The sequence below is a fragment of the Dromaius novaehollandiae genome, chromosome 19 (assembly GCF_036370855.1).
Source record: "Dromaius novaehollandiae isolate bDroNov1 chromosome 19, bDroNov1.hap1, whole genome shotgun sequence".
NCBI lineage: Eukaryota > Metazoa > Chordata > Aves > Casuariiformes > Dromaiidae > Dromaius > Dromaius novaehollandiae.
Genome location: NC_088116.1, coordinates 11,788,250 through 11,807,408, shown reverse-complemented (window position 1 = coordinate 11,807,408; position 19,159 = coordinate 11,788,250). Strand labels below are relative to the sequence as shown.

The window sequence follows — 19,159 nt, the reverse complement described above, 5'->3', positions numbered from 1 at the left end:
TGTTCTTTGTCTTTTAAGCACTATCCTTCTCTTCAGACTCATTTCATCATGCCTTGCTAAATACCCTAGGGCAGGACATGACCAAGTAACTGGCATAATATCACAAATGTGCAATGCTGGAAATGTTCTGGCTACTATAAAACTTGAGGAAGTCACTGATAAAGAGCTCCCTCACTTGCCACAATATTATTTGTGGAGCTCAGCCCCATTAACCAAAAAGAACATGCCCATTGGGGGAAATAAAGACAAAAGGCAGAAGTCTCTTGTTCAAATCATGAGACTTGCCAAGAACGCATCTCATTTCAGTATCTTGGTGCAAGACACAAAAGAGAGACCAAGACACATGGAAAACCAAGAAACCCCAAGCAAGAGATTGCCTTAAAGGTCTTCTAGGCCCATGCTCTTGGACAGCCCTGATGTATCGAAAACAGATCCACCTTTACAGCTTTCCAAATATCTATTTAGTTTTGATTATAAAAACAAGATTCAATTCAGTGGCCTCGCAACACCGCCCGTAACCAGAGTGGGTGCTTAGACCCAAGGGTCCTCCCATGGCGAGGGTCAAGGAGCTCTCCTGGAGGTGGAGCGAGGGCCCCCAAGGAGAAACACCTCTTGCTGCAGCATGCTCCTCAGCCCCAGCAACACGTTCTCACACCCACTACATTCATGCTGAGAGCCCCCAAAATGGCACACGGAGGTCACTTTGGAGAAAGTCAAAAATGGATTTCGTTCCTTTTAAGCAAGCTGTCAAGGAACAGCCCTAATCCAAAGTCTTCTTGTACCTCTAAAACTCTCTCTTTTCCACTATTCCCAGTCAAAGAAAGACTTTCAGACAAGAGCTATGCCAAAGTCTCTGGTAATAAAACCAGTCAAGGCCAGATGGTGCTAAAAAGCCCAATTACTCTCAGGCTCCCAAGGAAAGCAGCTATAGAAAATTAACAGGTGATTCAGTTAGGGAGACACTTGAGTTTAACAACTCTGACTCAACCCCCAAACATGCCACTAGGAAAAATTGAAACCAAGTCAGTGACAGGCTATTGGTTAATCTTCAGCAATTGCTTGCAGGGGATAGTATAGCTCTGCCCAGGACATTGCTCAAAGGCCGTGTGGACCAGCTAGTAAATACAAGCTTTCTACCAAGCCCACGCTACGGAAAAACAAAAGCAGAACAATCTCACCCAACCTCTCCCCCACCTCCAAAATTTTTCCATGCTTTGCCCAATTCATATATGTGAACCACAAGACAGGCAGTGGGAGTAGATGGGGTTTCCTAGAATAGGAAGCCCTCGAAACCTTTGAGGAGCAAGTTGTGGAAGTTGCCTGTTGCTAACATTTTTTCCTCTTCACTTCAATATCCTCTGTTGACTTGCAGTTTGCCTTCACAAGAGCAGCTGGTCAGAGCCTCTCAGCAGTAGGAATATGTCATCTTCACCTGATGATTCTATAGTCCTAACAATTGCAGGTATTATTTTTCTTAAATCTACTCCTTAATCCCATAATGCCAAAAAATACCACTGAATTAGAGCTTGGTAGGATTCCAGAAAGGAATAGACCTTTAAAGAGACAATGAGAGCTCCATATTTACATTTCATAGGGTAGAAGAGCAAGAAAACAGAGGAGAAAAATATACCAAAGGGGCAGATTATTTCATGATTTTCCTTAATATGATTTCTTCAACCTTCCCCTGAAGCATCTGGGGATCATCAGCATCCACTGTCAGAGACTGGGTACTGGATGAGATGGACAGCCCAGCTCACCCAACACAGCAATCTTTCATTTTCCTGCTACATGTAGAAGGGGGTCCCCATTAAATCATACATCACAAAATAAGAATAGAGGTGCATAAAATTGACTATCAAAGTGGAAAATATTATCAGCCCCCTAGGATTCATTTAACCTGCATATAAGTGTGTTCCTATTTCAATAAAAGGAATAACATGCCTTCTTTTTCTTCCCCTCCCCGATACTGTCATCTTCCTTCACAGGTAAGCAGAAGATGCTGCGTGAGCTGATTAGCAAAAAAAACTCACAGCTGACCAGCCTTATCCATCACCTTCAGTTTTTGCAGGAAAGCATAGAAGAAGAGAATATCTCCAGCCTGTCCTTCAGGGATTTGTGTAGAAGTCCTGCAGTTTATGAGCAGCCTTTGGGTACTTCTAGTCTAAAAGCATTAATTGTTTTCTCCTCTCAAAAGCCAGAAACCTAATCACGCTATCTCACTGTTGAGCAGCATGGCTTGGACCAAGGCCCCTTGCACCAAAATACCTCAACTATTTTAGCCAAAGGAACACTTCTGCTGGTGATCAAAAGCAGTTATACTGTTACCTGAGACTCACTGAAAGCATGTTGCCTTGTCATACCCAACTCAACCTTTTGTGCTCAAGAGGCATCCAGGATCAGTATCACTAAACTCAAAATTAGGGTCTTACAGGCACAGCTACCTAGAACAAGCCCTTACGGTGTCAGTACCACAGAGGTATTTCGTGCGCCCATAGGATCAGCAGGTCACCTTCAGGTCTCCATCTAATGTAAAGCCCCACAATGCTCAAGCACAGACATGAGGGTAGGCTCTCTACCTTCCAGCCCAGACAAGCAGCCTCAGCTTTTAAGAGAAGAAAAAAACCAAGTCTCTCAAATAAACTGCATTTTATAACCAAAATGAAGATGCAAAGAGACATAGCACAGCTCCCCAAATCAAGACAAGCAAGGTATTCTGTCCCCAGGAAAGACCTTACCTTCTCTTAAGAGCCTCCCTGTACCCAATACCACTTGAAAGGTTTTCTTCAGAGAAACTTGCCTCTACCCTTTCTGTCCCCTCTGGGCAGAGCCTCAGAAACCCAGCAGCTGGGACTCATGATGCCTCCTCATTGCCAACACCTGCCTACAGCATCACTCTGAGCAGAGACACCTGCTCCTCTGAATCCTTATATATGCCAACTACAAGGAGCAGAGAGTCCAAATACAGAAGAATACAAGATGCACCAAACTCACCCTAATTTTTTCCCTAAACTTCTGTTACTCTCCCTTACTTTGGCCACTGTCACAAAGAGGAGGCGGGAAACTGGACTAAGATGTCCAACCTGGCATAGATCAGCATTCAGGGGAGCAACACACATTCGCGTTTATCTTTTTCTTTACAGAGAGAAAGTTCAAAGGAAAGAAAAGGAAAGCAGTACCCCAAAAGCAACCACGTAGCAGGGACGGTACCCGCCTAAGAACAGTCTGAGTCCGTGGCCATTCCAGATGTTGAACAGACTTTTCCTGAACCCAATAAGCTTCACTGCTATATGTAAAATTAATATGTGCTTTGTAATGCTTATCAACTAGAGAGTTTTCAACAGTTTTTCCCCACTAATGCTGCAATTTCAAAACCATTTAGGCTAATTTCCTTTGACTTGAATCTGTTTTAATCAGAGACCAGGATTCTTGACTTGATTGGTTTGTACTAAACCCTTCATAAAATCAGCCATAAAGTTGCATGCACAAAATAGAGAATGAATCTTGAAGTCAGGCATAAAAAAAGCTGAAACTTTTCAAATTCTCCAGCAAAATCAAGCCTATATCATAACCGGACAAAATGCCTTCTTAAAATACCAAGACAATTGACTCTAAAAGAAGCAATAACCAAAACATGCTACTGAAGTTCTTACAGAGAAAAAAGATGCTAAGTTATGCAACTGCAGTACCGCAAATTCTCTCCTCCAAAGTATTAGCCAAGCTCCAAAATTAGGTATATTTAATAAATTGCTGTCTTCTCTGTCCTCTCCTCCATTCTCCCATGAAATGACTGATATTTGCTCTAAAAAATAATACAATGCAACACTAAAAATGTCACAATTAATCCTTAGCACCCCCCCTCAAGATCTGAAAAAAACTTAATTCTCAAATTAATTCTCACAAAGTAATGTTGGCTCTGCTAGAAGTCAGAGTTCTGGATAAAAAAATGGAATTAAGAAGCTCAGATTCAGGTAACTGTTAGAGAAGGTCTCACTTCAAGGATTTTTCATTGTAGGGGGATTTGCCTATCATACAGCCAAAGGTACAATTTGTACCTGCAATTCATTTTGTCCAGACAAACCAGGTGAGCAGAATTAGAGGCTGGGCCTCCAGTTCTTTTGAAAACTCATCCAAGTATTTTTGTTGTCAGTGGCTGGCAGACTTGGAAACTATGAGCGGCTGTTTGAAATTCATGCAGCATGCAGAGAAGGGAAGGAAAAAAAAAATCTCTCCATGCTCTCACTTCCTTAACAATTTGCCAGTATGCTGGAGCTGTGTAGCTGCATCCCCTTGCTGCCTGATTTTCAATGGTCTGCAGATCCCAAGGAACAGCTTTGTCACTGGCCTAATGACACAGGCATTGGACATGTATCTTTCAGAATCTAAATCTTTCTCAGCTCACTTATTTATCAGAGCTTTCACTCCAGTACTGGACAAATTGACACTTTCCTATTTCAAGGAACACTCTACCAGCCATATCTAAAATTAAGTTTCATAGAGATAAACTTATAGTACATCACTTCCCACACTCTTAGCAAAATGATTTGGCATCTCATCTGTCTATTCTTCTCCAGTGCTTAGCTGGTAAATATAATCATCATCACAATCTTAAAAAGGTCATCCTGGAAAAACAGGATAGAAAGGGTATTGCCATCGGATCCATCAGGATCCCTTCAATGGCTTCTGCACTGAAATGTCACTCCTCAGGAGCAAACACTCACACTATTGGCACAGCCAGGGCACTTCAGCATGGACCAGTATCACTTGATCACCCTGACCCCAAGAGATGCTCTTTTTGATGGATATGGAGACTTCTCAGGAGTGGGACTGCAGAGGAGGCTGGTGGCCCTGCGGGTCCCAGTCAACGCCAGGACAGAAGGCACCATACCTACTGGGGACATGGGCACCCTAAACCTCATGCTCATTTACACAGCAAGATCACGTATCCAACTTACAACACATGTCAACCCAGTCTTGGTTTTCCCTCTCATCTTTAGCTGAATAGTTTAAGTGGTTCTGCCCCCTCCTCAGTATCAACCCCTCTGCCCTGATTAAAGACCTACAGGAGATCACAAAACAGAGTCCTACAAGAAGGACTCTGCTAGGAGGAGTGTGAGGGGCATCAGGAGAGACTGGAGATCCCTGGAAATCTTGCAGGGACACCAAGGAGCTGACAAGAGAGGAGAGAGACTCCTATTACAGAGTAGCAAACAGCAAAGCCAATAGCTCAGTGAACACTACTTTGCTGACTAGAGCAGATGTGAGCTTCTGAGCACATTCCACCACCAAAAATAATATACTGCTTTAGAAGGGAAAAAAAAACCACAGAGGAATGGGAAGAAACTAGTTTTATTTCTCAATAAACTGTCTTTTTGAATCTCAGTCTCAGCTGAACTACATCAATTGCTCATTACTGAACACTGCCCTGTGGATGGCAAGCAGGGAAGCGCAGACAGTATCAAACAAGAATACAAAAGCAATCATCGCTTCTGGCTCTCGGATGATAGCCGGGGCTCTAGAACGTGTGCACTTCTTCACAGAGCAAGTGGTACTTACTTGGTTGGACGATAATCTGGGATGGAACGATCCAGAGAAATTTTCTCACTGAGGTAGGAGTTGTAGCCATATTTCTCATGTGGTCCCTTAGCTCTTTCTTCCTCCTCAGGGGACAGGGTGGCTGGGAGCCCACCTTTGCCACGTCCACCGTAGCCTTCAATGAGACCAAGTGACTTAGACAAACCTTGAGAGAAAGAAAGCCACCATCACTGTTAGGTTCACCACCTTCATTTCAAAGCTATCAAAGAAACAAAACTCATCTCACAAGCCAGTATGTTTTATTTTGGTTTTCTGAAAACGTTTCAAATTCTAGTTCTTTGGCCCAATGCACGAAGGAAAACATTTCAAATTCTGAAATTCTTCATGGCCCAGGCATTATATCCCCAATGAGCTCTGCCACCAGCATCCAGCTGCTAACCTTAACCTGTCCCTGGGATCTGTGCATTTTTTTAGTTGTTAGGAAGGTTATTTAGGCCTCCTTCCCCTTCTCAGTAGAGGTAATTACATATAAGGTTAGATGTCCCCAGGAGAAGGATAGGCTGAACACAGAATAAGAATAAAATAAGGTTGCTTAACTGCCAAGCGAATGAATTTTTGCTCAGTATAAACAGTGAACAGCATACAAATGTTACGGATTTAAAAACAATTTCCCCTCAAAGCTTTCTTATCTTTTAAAGTATACCATTCTTAGACCTTTATCAAATGGAATTATTTATTTATATCTGCATAGCAAAAGGAAATAAGCAAAGTTCAAAATGAGCTGCACAAAAGGAGCGATGTTGATGATTCGGTGGGTGCCTGTGGGAAACCAAGTTCATGCTCATGTTATTATTTATTACACAGAACACCTGGAACTTTAATATTTTTCACAGGTAGAGACTCATAGCCTTCCTTTTGTCAGGAAACAGGAAATGTGATGATTTTGTTGATGTTTTTAATCAAGACACCAGGATATATTCCTCTTGGTTTTAATGGCAGATAGTCCTCATTCTGAGCGCAGAACTGACTCTTGCCAGCATTAATGTTTATGAAGGGACAACAACCTTCAGGCACACAGCTTAATGACCCAAGAGCTCAGTCCTGCTCCCAAATTTGCCTTGGATTTCTGCTACCCTGGACAAAACGTTCAGTCTCCCCACCTCCAAGACTTAGATTTTAATACTTTTTTTCCTTAAAAAGTAGCATTGTGAGGCAGTAAGAGAATCATCTATGAATGTAAATCAGTTTGAAGCACTTGAATAGAAGTTACCATTATCATTCCTTTTGACAAGGAATCTCTAAACTGTTAGAGAGCTGCTGAGAGTTGCTGGAGTCCCTCAGACTGCACTGGGATTGATTAGATTTAATCTGAGGGCAATGATAACAAATAGACCGTACAGTAACAAGGGGATGGATCAGATATTCAGGCTGCCTTTTTCCATCTCCAGGTTCAGCAATGGCTAGAGAAGGACATCAAGAAAGGTGCAAAAGGAGAAATTTCCTGACCTGGAAATGGCCAGTGGATCGCTCTGCTAACTTCCTAATCCCAAACAGCTCAGAGGACAAGGTTCAACTTGCTTATGAAGAGAACAGATATCAATTTCATTTTGTGTCAGCTTCCAGGGTTTCAGATACAGCTTCCAACAGAACTAAAGCAATATTTTTTAAAATAAATATACTTGCAAAAAGACAACTCTTCAGAAACAGCTATTTCTGGATCAAAACAACATCTTTTTCTATTCAGGAACAGTGCACCTACAAGATGCACAAAATTCCTCAGGGTACCCCTAGATCATGTCCTGGTTCTTGTTACGCCAAAAAGACAAAAACGCTTCCTCAGTTCATCTGCTGTGTTTTTTACCATTATAACGAATAAGTTGCAAGAGAGACTCACTCAGTTTATGATTTTAATTCCTTCTTCTTCACCCTCCCCATGAAAAGTTTCTACCAAAAGCTAACTGTAAAAGTTTCTACCAAAAGCTAACTGTAATGGCAGTGAAATTGTCCTGCTGCCTACCAGTGCTATTTCTTGGCCAAAAAGACTGTAACACAGAGTTATGAAATACTCCCAGGACACCTCACATGCTAGTACTTCTATTACAGGTATCTTCAGAATCTACCACTAGCTTTTAAAGCTTGATTTTGCTAGTTTTCATTCTTTTCCCTTACAAATTGCTCACTCCCCAAAACCTTTGCTATTGGTGCCGTGAAGCTACGCAGCTATAAGAAGACCTGAACAGAAATGGGGACTTCCAAAGCTGGGTTAGCGCTGGCAGAGGCTCTGTAGATGATCTTAAAGCTCCCAGGCTCCTGGTGCTGAAGTACCTACGCAGTGGGATGTCCAAACTGTTAACATCACAGCCTCCTCACTCTGATTAAAATGGGTCTACAGAGCACAGAGTCAGGTTATTATCAACTGATTATAAGCGTTTAACTGAGTCATCCAAGTTAGTACTTCTCCCAGAGCTCCTCACCTGCAGTCAACAGGGAAAGACTCAGCCTTCCAAGGCTAATTCATCCACCACAGGATCTGAATCAATCTCCAGAGGTGCTTATCTCTGTCTTATCTAAGGTATTTGGGATCCCAACTACAGTATTTCAGCAAGTATCTGAAATCAGATGGGTCGCAGCGCTCAAAATACCAACTCAAGCACAGGAACAAGCTATACCAGCACTTCCAGCATTGCTAATCCTGGTGGATCTGAACCGGTGTAAGCACTGGGGCAGGACACCTGGAGCAGCGACACTCTTGCTAAGGAGTCCAGCTGGCTGTGTGTAAGTCGCAGGACAGATGTGCTCTACAGCGAAAGCTTCAGTCCTCCTCCAGCACTGACCCAGACTGGGGAGGTCTCCACTGCAAAGCACACCACCACTCTCCTTCCTTGCCCACCTGGGCTTTCTTCCAGAAGAAAGGCACACACTCAGTCTCTCCCCACTTACTGCTAAGACACTGCCACAGCAAATGCACAGACCCACCTTGGGGGAAATGCCCCAGCTCTCCCCGTGGAGAAGGCTCCACTGTAACTTCTACGTCCTTGCAAAATGAAGCCTCACTGCCAAGCGCAGAGGCACCAGTGAAACGCTAAGACATCACTTTATATTCAGCAGCTTTGACAAGCTTATAATGCCATAAACTGCTTTATTCCAAGACCATAATCATGACAACACACACACACACACCCCAACACACATTTACCTCTACCCACTAAATATATTTGCTGAAATTGGTATCTGCGTGTGAACTTCTCACTTGTTACGTTCTCCTGTGTTAGTTCTCCTCCTACTACAAACCCTGCCTCATTACGTACAGCTAAATCCAAGTCAACTCCTTTAACCAAAGGAATCAACGAAGAAAGGTGACAGATTCATACACGTTGGGCAGGGTACTTAGAGTGTCACCACCATCTCTTTCAATGCCACCCTACTCAAAAAGGCAAAAACAGGCACGGGGTGAAATATCCCAGGTGGGAAGTGACAAGGAGGATCTCTGCAGTTACCTCCATGCTGGTTAAACATTTCATCCTCCAGTTTAGGCTGTCAGAAAGGTTCATCAGCGCAGCTGGAGTGTCACTTTGGTTTACAGCACTTGGAAGCAAGATTCAAGTAATGTTTGGCAAGAAAGATAATTCATGTCCAAACAGAGGAGGAGAAAGTTTGCTTCCAACTGGCTGAAAGGAAGCCTCCGGGGACAGAGGATTGCAAAGAAACAGCTCCATGCACACCCTCATCCAGCCAGTCTATTAATTCATTGGGCTTTGTCGTTCAGTTACACGGCTACACAAAGGAGGAAACTTTCGGTAAGCTAGAAATGCCTTTGGCATAACATGAGCCTCATCCCAGCTCGTGTGGTGACCTGGCGCCTGGCAGCAGAGACGGCCTAGGGAAGGCTCCTTCTCCTCGTGTAGCTCCCCAGCCTTTGCATTCACCCACATCCGCGTGCACGGGAACGCACACACGATTTCAAAAGCCTATGAAGAGCAAGGCTGGATGATAATCTGGGATGGAGCGATCCAGTGAAACGTTAACGAACTGCTAACACTGGCAGGGTCATCACTGTATTCCCTCGCTCGACACCAGCACGGCTGCTACAGCTGCGCTGGTCCCAGCTGCAACGGCATAGGCCACCACACTGGCCGCTGAAGACACAGGCAAGTAGGACTTAACAAACTGTTCAGACACTTAAGGTTTCTATAGGTAGTACCCTCACCTTTTCATTTTCTGCTTGCCCTTCACAGCCTGCAAGGAAACTCCACGCGGGTCTCAAAGGCTGGGCAACCTCTCGCGTGGCATTCACGCTGGCTACCACCACAAACGAACGATGAAGAGCCTCTGGTGATGCAGAAGCCAGAAGGGAAAATTGCTTCTGCTGCAAGTCGCTCCCCAGGTGCGAGCACTGAGGGCTGGTTTCCAGCGCAGCTTTCTGGTGTGGATTCTCCAGCCTCTCATTTTGGAGGGCCAAAAATTACACACGCAGTGAGCAAGACTGCATTTGCATCTGCTTATTCCCTTAAAGAACCGGGACAGAAAGCAAAACCAGCCTGAACCATTCCCAAGTTACAGACCAAATCTGTTATCATTCTGGGCAGGCACCAAAGCAGAAGTACTGAACCGCTGCCAAAACGTCTCTCCTTATGCTGGTTCCAGCCTATCTATAGTGATAAACAGCACTAATCCCACATAAAAAAAGCCTGATCTTTGGAGACTCCCTAGTGAATTTTGCAAAACTCGGGAGATGGTAATGGGCTGCAGCAAGATCAGATGCCCAGCGTAGATCAGAGCTCTGAGCGGGTTTGAGCTTCGCTCATCTTCAAAAACTCACGTTCACCCAACAAGTACCTTAGGAACAAAAAACAAGATTCTTCTCAAAATCTCAAAAATCTGAATGTTGGAACAAAAGGAGCACACTGCTCTCATAGCATAGGAACAAAAAGAAAAAAGACACCACTTAGAGCTGCTACTGTCTGAACCGCTCCTGCTGAAAAAGCCAGACATCAGATTCTCGGGGGACTGCGAAAGTGTTGGTTTGCTTCGAGATGATATAAAAATTTAATCTCTACAGCAAAATTATTCCTACACTGCATGCAGTTATAGTAAATATATTATCCTCCCCTTAAACTGGCAGCATATTTCATAAGGAGACAGGAGCTTTCTGGGACAGAGAAAACCTTTGCTAAAATGCAATATAACGTGACACACCGCCTTCATTTATAAACCACCCAGCCAAACAGACTCCCCAGGCAGCTGGCATGCTGGAAAAGCATTTTGCTACATGTCAGCTTAGATGAAAGAAAACGTTAACCCTATCTATATAAACTTTAACCGAGGAAATTTCTTTCGTTAGGGAGGATAGGGAATAGGGCGGCGTATCTGCAATAGCAAAGCATTTCTGAGGAACGGAGGTCCCAAGCCTTCGTGATGGGGGGGGAGGAGGGAAAGAAAGGGAGGCAGCAGTATGTGGAAAGACTTCTGGAAGGGCTGATTTTACAGTTGCAGCCTTAACCACTGGTTATGTCATTTTGCTACGTGATTTATAGAGCGCACACAAAGCGGATTTAAAGGCCCATTCCCACACCCTCGTAAAGGAAAGAGAACGAAAAATAAATAATGAGAAAAGGGGCGACCCCATGAAACTGCAAATAAGGGGAGCGTAAGGAGAAAATTATAAGAGTTGTCTTGGAAAAAGTACAGCTCTTATGAAGCACCACGAATTGTACAGCCCAAACTGCTCTCCCAGGGCAGCTTGGGTCAGGCCTTACTTCAGCCAGAGATTTGAAGGCTACCAAGTAATTCCTGACTAAAGAGAAAAAAGAAAAAAATATATATATAAATAGCTTAGTATCTGCTGTTTGTTGCACTGCTGATATTGCCTCTTTCTCAGTGCAGAAAGGAAACAGCAGATAGACTTTCCAAGGTATTTTATGAGACACTGGAAGGGCCAAATGTAATAGGTCATGCTAGAAATTACAGAGAATTGCTCAAGTTCTTCGTGTCGTGCTGCTGAACACGGCAAACAGCCTATTAAAAGGAGGGCTCATTAACGAACGGGTAATTGCCAGACTAACAGACACTAATTTTCCTTTGCAGCTTTCCTTAGACCTGGATTTCAGAAAGAAATCTCAGGGAAAGCAAACAGCAGCTGGCATCAACAGTACGGGCAAGACTGCATCAGCTGCTTCCGCCACTGTAGACAGGCGTAAGGTCAACGTAGGGAGCCTGAGATCACCAAAACCACATCTGATGGAAACCTCGGGATGTTATCTCAGCCTACCGCTACCCAAAGCCCAGTTCAGTGATACCTAGACCAGCCCCAAAGGATGTTTCTTCCACCCGCTCTAAAATATCCACCACCCTAGAACCATCTCCCTCAACAATCTTTCCCTACATCTCCCCTCAGACTTTTTCTTCGTTAGCCTAAATAACGCTAGCTCCCCTGCCCACGGGTCCCGTCCGTGCGACGCACGACCGAGCGTTGCTCCAGGGCTATGGCGGTTGTCCAGGGAGTACAAACAAAAACCGCTGCCAGCAGCTTCCCTCTGCTCTCGCTGCCTCCCCGTAGCCTCCGTGCAGTCTTGCAGGGGAACCAGAAGCCGCAGCAAAGGGATTAGAAGGTAAGAGATCACCTTCCAGGACAAAAATGTAATAATACAAATTGCAAAAAAAAAAAGAACAAAAAAATCACTAAAAATAGTATTTACTAGAGTCTACTGGAAAAAATCAGTGTTCACCTGAACCCAACACAACTTCATGATATATCCAGGTAGACACGTTTCCCAGGGCTGACCATTCGGCAAAAGCCAGCATATCCCCAAAATCAGATGCTGCGGCAGGCTTCTGACAAATCCCCCTTGCTAAAGGATCAATGCTATCAGCTTCCTTTCGGGCAGTGCTTTTCCAGGCGGCTGTCTTTTAGCACGTCCGAACATTTTCTCCAAGGCAGCTGCAAGGATCTGACAGAGCTGCTCGGTGTCCTTTGCCAAGCAAAGCATTTGTTCATTTATTGCAGAGATAAGCATAACATGATGAGTGGCAAAAGGTGGTTTCAAGAAAGTTTCAAATCCCTGGCTTCACGCTGCATGACAAATGCAAACGCCAAAAAGCAGCAGAAAAATTTGGTTGGATGCATGCTTGGCAAGCAGGGATTTTAGCCAGACACAAGCTGAAAACATATCATGCTTTACCTCTAATCCAACATATTCCATCTCCAAGAAAACCCATGCATATGCAAAATTATTTGGATAATTCTTGGAAAATTGTCTAACAGACCCTTAAGAGTTCACTTAAATAATCGTTAACAGCTAAATGTGCAAGAACCTTGCAAACTTTGCAGCAGTACGGGCAGGTAAGCACCAGCAGAAGCTGCCCAGAATGGGCACAGACTTGTCATTACTAAAGGTATTCAGGAACAGGCTGGATGGACACCCATCAAGAAAGCTTTAAGAAGAGCTGAGCCTACATCAGGAGGCAAGTGGTGAGACAGCTTCTCAAGGTTTCTTCCCACCTTGTGGTCTACAAAAAGGAAGGGAGTAGAGTTGAACTGAGTAGTGTTTGAAGTCTGTTTTGAAAAATTTTATGTAAATCTACCTTTTTACACATTTGCATATGTTTACAGGTACATACATACACGCATTCATAACTGAGGTTTTCTTAGCTGTATGGAAACAGAAACATGGAGCAATCACAATGTTTCTGGTCCTTCACAACTAGAGGGAGAATCAGCACGTGTTGCAATCGGGATAATTTCAAAGCCAGTCTCTCCTTGTTTACGCCACCACACTAAAACGTTCTGGTTGCAAATGATAATTTCCCAATCAAGATTTGCCTCAGGCACAAAAGAACAGAAATTCTTCAAACGGCTGCGGCAGTTCAGCGCAGAGGAGTGATTTAGGCAATTTGCAAACTCGGGACTAGCAGAGGAGTTTGGACACAGATCTACGTCTCCTGAAAGTCTGAAGATTTTAGTGTCTAGGACTCTGCTCCACACTTTTTAAATTACTTGTTGAAAAAAGGCAGGATTTAGCAACGGATTAAGTTCAGGGTTAGAAGACCCCGAGTCCTGCTAAGCAGCCGGGCCCTTGCATCCGCTGCAGGAAAAGGGGCTCCTGTGACCGGTGCACACTTCATAGTGCTCCTGGCGATGAAATATGCTGTAATAAGGCACATCATGAAAGCCAGAAGGTACAAGATATACATTTTGCATGAAAGGATATACGTTTTTGCAGCCAATGTACTGATATATTTGAGGCGCTTGCCAAGTAATGGAGCGAGCTGCGCGGTGCTATCAGACGACTGTCAATGCCGGGTAATGCATTGGGACCTGCTAAGGGGGACGGATGAAGCGCATTTGCAGAAAGGCAAAGAGAAGAGCATGTTGTGGCAACCTCACTCGCACGTTGTGACACAAATACAAATTTGTAACGCTGGCTAAGACATGGGGCTGTCATATCCTGGAAATATCGGCGTTACTTATTTTGGGAGGGTGGGAGCAAAAAGTAGTAGCTCACAGTGAAGAACAAAAAGGAAAATCAGGGTCAGCAGCATCGCTAAGATCATTCAGAGAGACAGCTGACTGCAGGCACACCGCATCCGCGTTCAAGATGTTCAAGAGCTCCGGAGAGCTCACTTTATTAAACCCTGCCTAAGGCCGGCTTTCAAGGATTCAATCTTAGCGGGACGCGGGCACAACCGTTTCACCAACGCACAGCAGCAAATTTCCATCCGCTGTTTAAAACAGTTGAAGGCAGCCCTTTCATGGCTATTTTAAGTTGGCATAAAGCATTACAAAGCAAAGAAGCATCATGCCCAGACAACAAGAAGAAATCAAAGGATACAGTCAGACAGACGAGGGGAAAATCTATAGGAGAGGCACCCAGCGTAGCCAGACGCGAGTAGTGAGACCAAATTAAAGACAGTAGGTGCTACAGGACAGATGCATTTGTATGGCTCAAAAACACCTTCATGGTGAGACACACTAGCACACATACCAAACATATGGCGGTGGCCCACCAAATATACCTCCCACATCAACTATCTGGAAAAGGCCAGAAGGTTTAGTCATGAATTCTTCCACTATTCGCACCCAAGTGCTGGAAAACGAATTCATGACTCCTGACCCATAGCATTAACTTGCTTTTTTTAGCATTTGTGCCCTTGTTGCATTCCTGAACGCTGCCTGTTCAGGGCAGGGACTCTGTCTAGAGAGCACCGACCACTCCCACCTTGCGTATTTTCTGCACTGGAAAATAGCGATTTGTCAAAACCTTTCAAAGAAATATGTTGATTTTAATGACATTACTTTCTTTAAAGGAATGAAGTATTTTGACTAGGCTGCAGATTTCCACTTACTTGCTTCGATCAGATGCGTACGGAAAGTTTCAGTTTTGTGGCTTATTTTAATCTTTTCAAATTTGGGAAGCAGAAGGCAGTTGCTGCCGTAAGTTTTCATGGATGGAAACCTGCAATATCAGAGGGTGGGATGCAATTCCTATAGCGGTGGTGATGGAAGAGCAATGGAGAAGCCTCTCTGGCAGCACTCACAGAGGGATAAGGGCAGGATAAAGAGCTGGTGGAAGGAAGAACGAGGACGGGAATGACATTAAGAACATCGGCGGTCAGGGTTCGGTTTCTTCCGAGGACGCTTTCTCCGCTGTCGGTGAATTCCATGAGTTTTCCATCACTTCTGTGGCTGCACACACAGTGCTCCACAGCTTTCTCCCTCCTTTTATCCTGCAGCTTGATTTGCCTGATTTCAAAAGTATTGTCATTTATTTCTGCACAAGAGCCTGCAAGAAATATGTACATGCCACTTTTGCTTTTTTTCCCCACTTCAGGCCAGACCAGCAGCAGTGTGTGAGCAGGGCTGGCTGCTCCACGGCTAACCACGTAACTAACAGCTACCTGCGGAGGCTCCAGGACGGACGGAGGACTCAAGGCACGCGACTGCTACCACAAATGCTCCACGAGAGGCGAATGCTCTGTGCAGGGAGTGAGGTATCACAGCTGCTTTTCACCCTCATGGCAGCAGCGGGGTTAAAGTGCAACGTGCAAAGCTTTGTCCAGCAAAACACCTGCAATGAGTTAACATACTGCTCTCGAAAACACAATGGAATAACATAAGCGGGTCGTATATTAGTGGCCTACCAATGTAACGTAACATAAACCATGATCGGACCTTACATTAGAAGCCTGATATTGTCCCAACAACTTCAAAGATGGATTTAGGGTGTGTTACCATTCAAAAGAAAAACTAGGTCCCTGGCCCATACACCTAAAGGTCTATTGATTGAGCAAACCTCTAAGTACTAGTTCTGCACTTGATGGAGTTTGCTGAAGCACCCGAGCGAGTCGCAAACCTGCTGGCTGAATCAGTGCCTAATGGGTAGCCGGGGCCACTGGTCAGCCATGTGCCCATTTGGGTGACGAATTAAGCAGTTCTCTGCAACTTCATTCTAACAAATTAGATTGCAATTCAAGCAAGCACAAACCACCTTGCTTTCCCATTTGAGCTGCCTGGACATCAGTCTGGCAGTACCCACGCATACTGGCTGACATAAGCCCTACGCGCAAAAGATGGCTGGAGCAATGCATTGAGCTCTCCTCATTTATTTTGAAACTCATTCCAAGCATTGGAAAGTATGAACGAAAATCAGGGTGCATTGCACATTAAAATGCCTTTTTTGGCACACTCACCGTTGCAAACTGCGTGAGCCCAATGCACAGCAACCCCAGACGGGCACTTCGCCCACGAAGCCCCAGATGCCGGAGAAAAGGAAAACACAGAAAATTGGTGACGCTCACCAACATTCACCCAAGCAGAGTATCCGTACCACCAGAACATGTGGGACCATACCTGCAGCAGTATTGTTTCTCAGGAGCCTGCTGCAAACCTGTCCAAGTTTCTCTACGAGGGCCCTGGGGTCCGTATCATCCCCCCTCAGGGCTACCCTAAACCTGCTCATTAAATTATTCTCTAAAGACCAAGGTATTACCACAGATGTAATATTGCCCACAGTGGGCTCTTCCAAAAGAAATATTAGTATCTTGAAGCCAATGTGTAATTATTATGCAAATGTCTTTGTAGAAGGAGATTAATACATGTATCTTCAGCAACTGCATACATGCTTCTTCCTCCTAATTACCTTTTACTGAGTTGTGAACTTACTACCTACTTTTTTAAGGTCAAGAAAGTCTATTTTACAGGGTTTTGCTTTGTGCATTTAATTTCTTTTATAGTACCTGCTCTGGCTGTGCTCAGATACTATTTTCACTTGGCGACCGAAACAATTTATCCTCGGTTTGCTGGTGTGCATTCAGTGCTCTCAGACACACAGGACACCCCAGAGAGTGCTTTTGCTCTTCGAATTTCTTCCCATCTGTTTGTGCTTTGCAAATAGGTCAGAGGGGTGACATGCTTTGACGTGCAACATCTAAGGACAGAAACAGAGGCGCTAATTTGGTCGTCGGAGAGGAATATTCCACACTGTGATGCCTCTGCTCTTGTACACATCCATGCCGTCCAAAATACCCATCATTAATGGATCGAAGGTGTTTCATGTATTATTGTAGTGAACAGGAATATAAGTGTAACAATAGATACTGCTTAGATACAGAACTGAAACTGCACTATTATTTCTTAATCTCTAGATTGCTAATGGTGAAGGCAGCCCTTGTTTAGCTCAAATACTTTCGCTATCAAAACGAAACACAAGTTATTGAAGTCAGTGAAACTTCTCGAGTGTTTAGGTGAAGCTTATGCTTAAATGCTTTGCCAGACAGGGATCGCAAAGAAGAGCTGGAGCTTGCTCTCTACTGCCAATGCAAATTTATGAATGGTTATGCTGCACGGCGTAGTGAACAATTCCTAAGAGGCCACAGATCTGTGACAATTTAACTTTGTGTTTCTATAGAGAGCATCTGATGATAGGCACTAAGTGCTTTAAAAACATAATTAATGCTCAAATCACTCCTGAGAGGGAGCTAAATATATTACTCGGATTTTAAGCTACCTGGAGTAGGACTGTCCTTGCTCTTTTCCCAACACACACAACAGTACAGTTGTAGTACAACAGGGTCTCGGTCCCCCTGTGTCTGGTATTCCAAGACAAAACAAGTGAAAATATACCTCATTCCTTTTTTTTGATGGTCAAACACAGACAATCTGTCCAAGGTGACTTAGCCAGAAAATACCAGTGTTTAGAGTCCTTATGAAATCAAAAAGCCAAGAACAAAAATCCGGGCTATTTTACAGCAGTAAACGCAGCAGATCCCGCAGAGGACAGCCAGAGGTGAGGAACTTTTCTTAGGACATGTCACACCATCTTTGCAGTAATGCAAAAGGGGAGCTTCCTCCAGAGGCCCTCCATCCTGAGTGACCAAAAATCAATGCAGGGCCACACCTGAGCACTGATCACACCGTGGCAGGACTGTGACCACCTCCCTCCAAGAGCTGATGCCAGCATTGCACAGCTCATTTTGAAGGGCCAGCTAGATCCAGCTGGGCCACCTTCACCCAAGCGTTACAGTGTTTGAGAGTATTTCACTTTTCTGCAAAAGCAGACTGTGGTCATTTTGAGGGCAACACATTCAATCAAAATGATGAAAAGGAGCCCCAAAGATGGAGCAAGGACCGAGATGTCTGGTGCAGCCTTTGGCCAGCCACCACAAGCCTCCTGCCCATGGCAGGGCTTCCTGCACGCAGATCCCTGAAGCTAAACGAACATGCCCCTCGCAACCATGCTAAGGAGTAACCCTATCGCTGCCTGGCATGTAGGAACCGACTGTTATTTCTGTATCAACATTTACAGTAAAAAAAAACCCATACATCTTGCCATTGCTTGTTCTAGACAGGCAGGGAGAAAGATGAGATATTAACGCTGTACTTTAATTAACACCCAACTTTATCATCCTAAACAATTTGGGAAGTATCGTGCAACAGCTCAGACTGTGTGTTGTATCTTCCCCGTTCCCTTCCACCCATCTAGGGAGAAATGCAATCAGCTCCCACCTCTCAAAGCATGGCCTTCTCACCCTTCAGCAGATTAAGGGCTCGAGAAAAAGAAAAGGTGGTTGTACTATACCGAAGGTCGCCAACCTCATTTATTGGCTCCTTAATTTTCCAGGCCAGGTTTGTCAGGGAACCCAGTTCCCAGGGGGAAATATTGCTGCAGTGGACACTGCTACCCTGAGCTGCAAATTCCTGAGCCTCATCCCTTCAGTGCTCACGCAGGTCCTGGAGGTGCCATGGAAAAGACGCTGTTACTCAGGAAAGGGAGGTGTTACTTGACAGTCCCTAAAAAGGTAACGAACCCAGTGCTCACAGCAGAGGATGGAAACCAGATCTTCTTGGGAGCTACAGGCCGAGAAAGCAAGCTGCTCACCTGAGCAGGGGACGCGATTGCTCTACCAGGACGGGCTCCAGACGCTCTCCCGATCCACAGGAAGGCCAGAGGGACCGTGTCCTTCCCCCAACCTTTTCCAAAGGGATCTCTGCAGGAGATGTAACCTTCTGCTTCCCCCTTGCCACAACGAAGCCTCCTGCACACCCCACGTTTGCAGAGACTGCCTTCTCCTTGGGGAAATTATCTATTTCTCAGCAAAGCATAGCTCCTGCATCAGGTGCGGGTGGAGAGAA

The 19,159-nt window shown here is 44.7% G+C and overlaps 1 protein-coding gene across 1 annotated transcript in view; it reads right to left on the bottom strand.

Annotated features, from left to right (window-relative positions):
* Positions 1–19,159, bottom strand: part of GALNT17 (polypeptide N-acetylgalactosaminyltransferase 17) — a 210,516-nt gene that overhangs the window by 149,112 nt on the left and 42,245 nt on the right. The window contains exon 2 of the mRNA XM_026107255.2: positions 5,554–5,737. Coding sequence (XP_025963040.1) covers positions 5,554–5,737 — 184 coding nt within the window. The remainder of the gene's footprint in view (positions 1–5,553; positions 5,738–19,159) is intronic.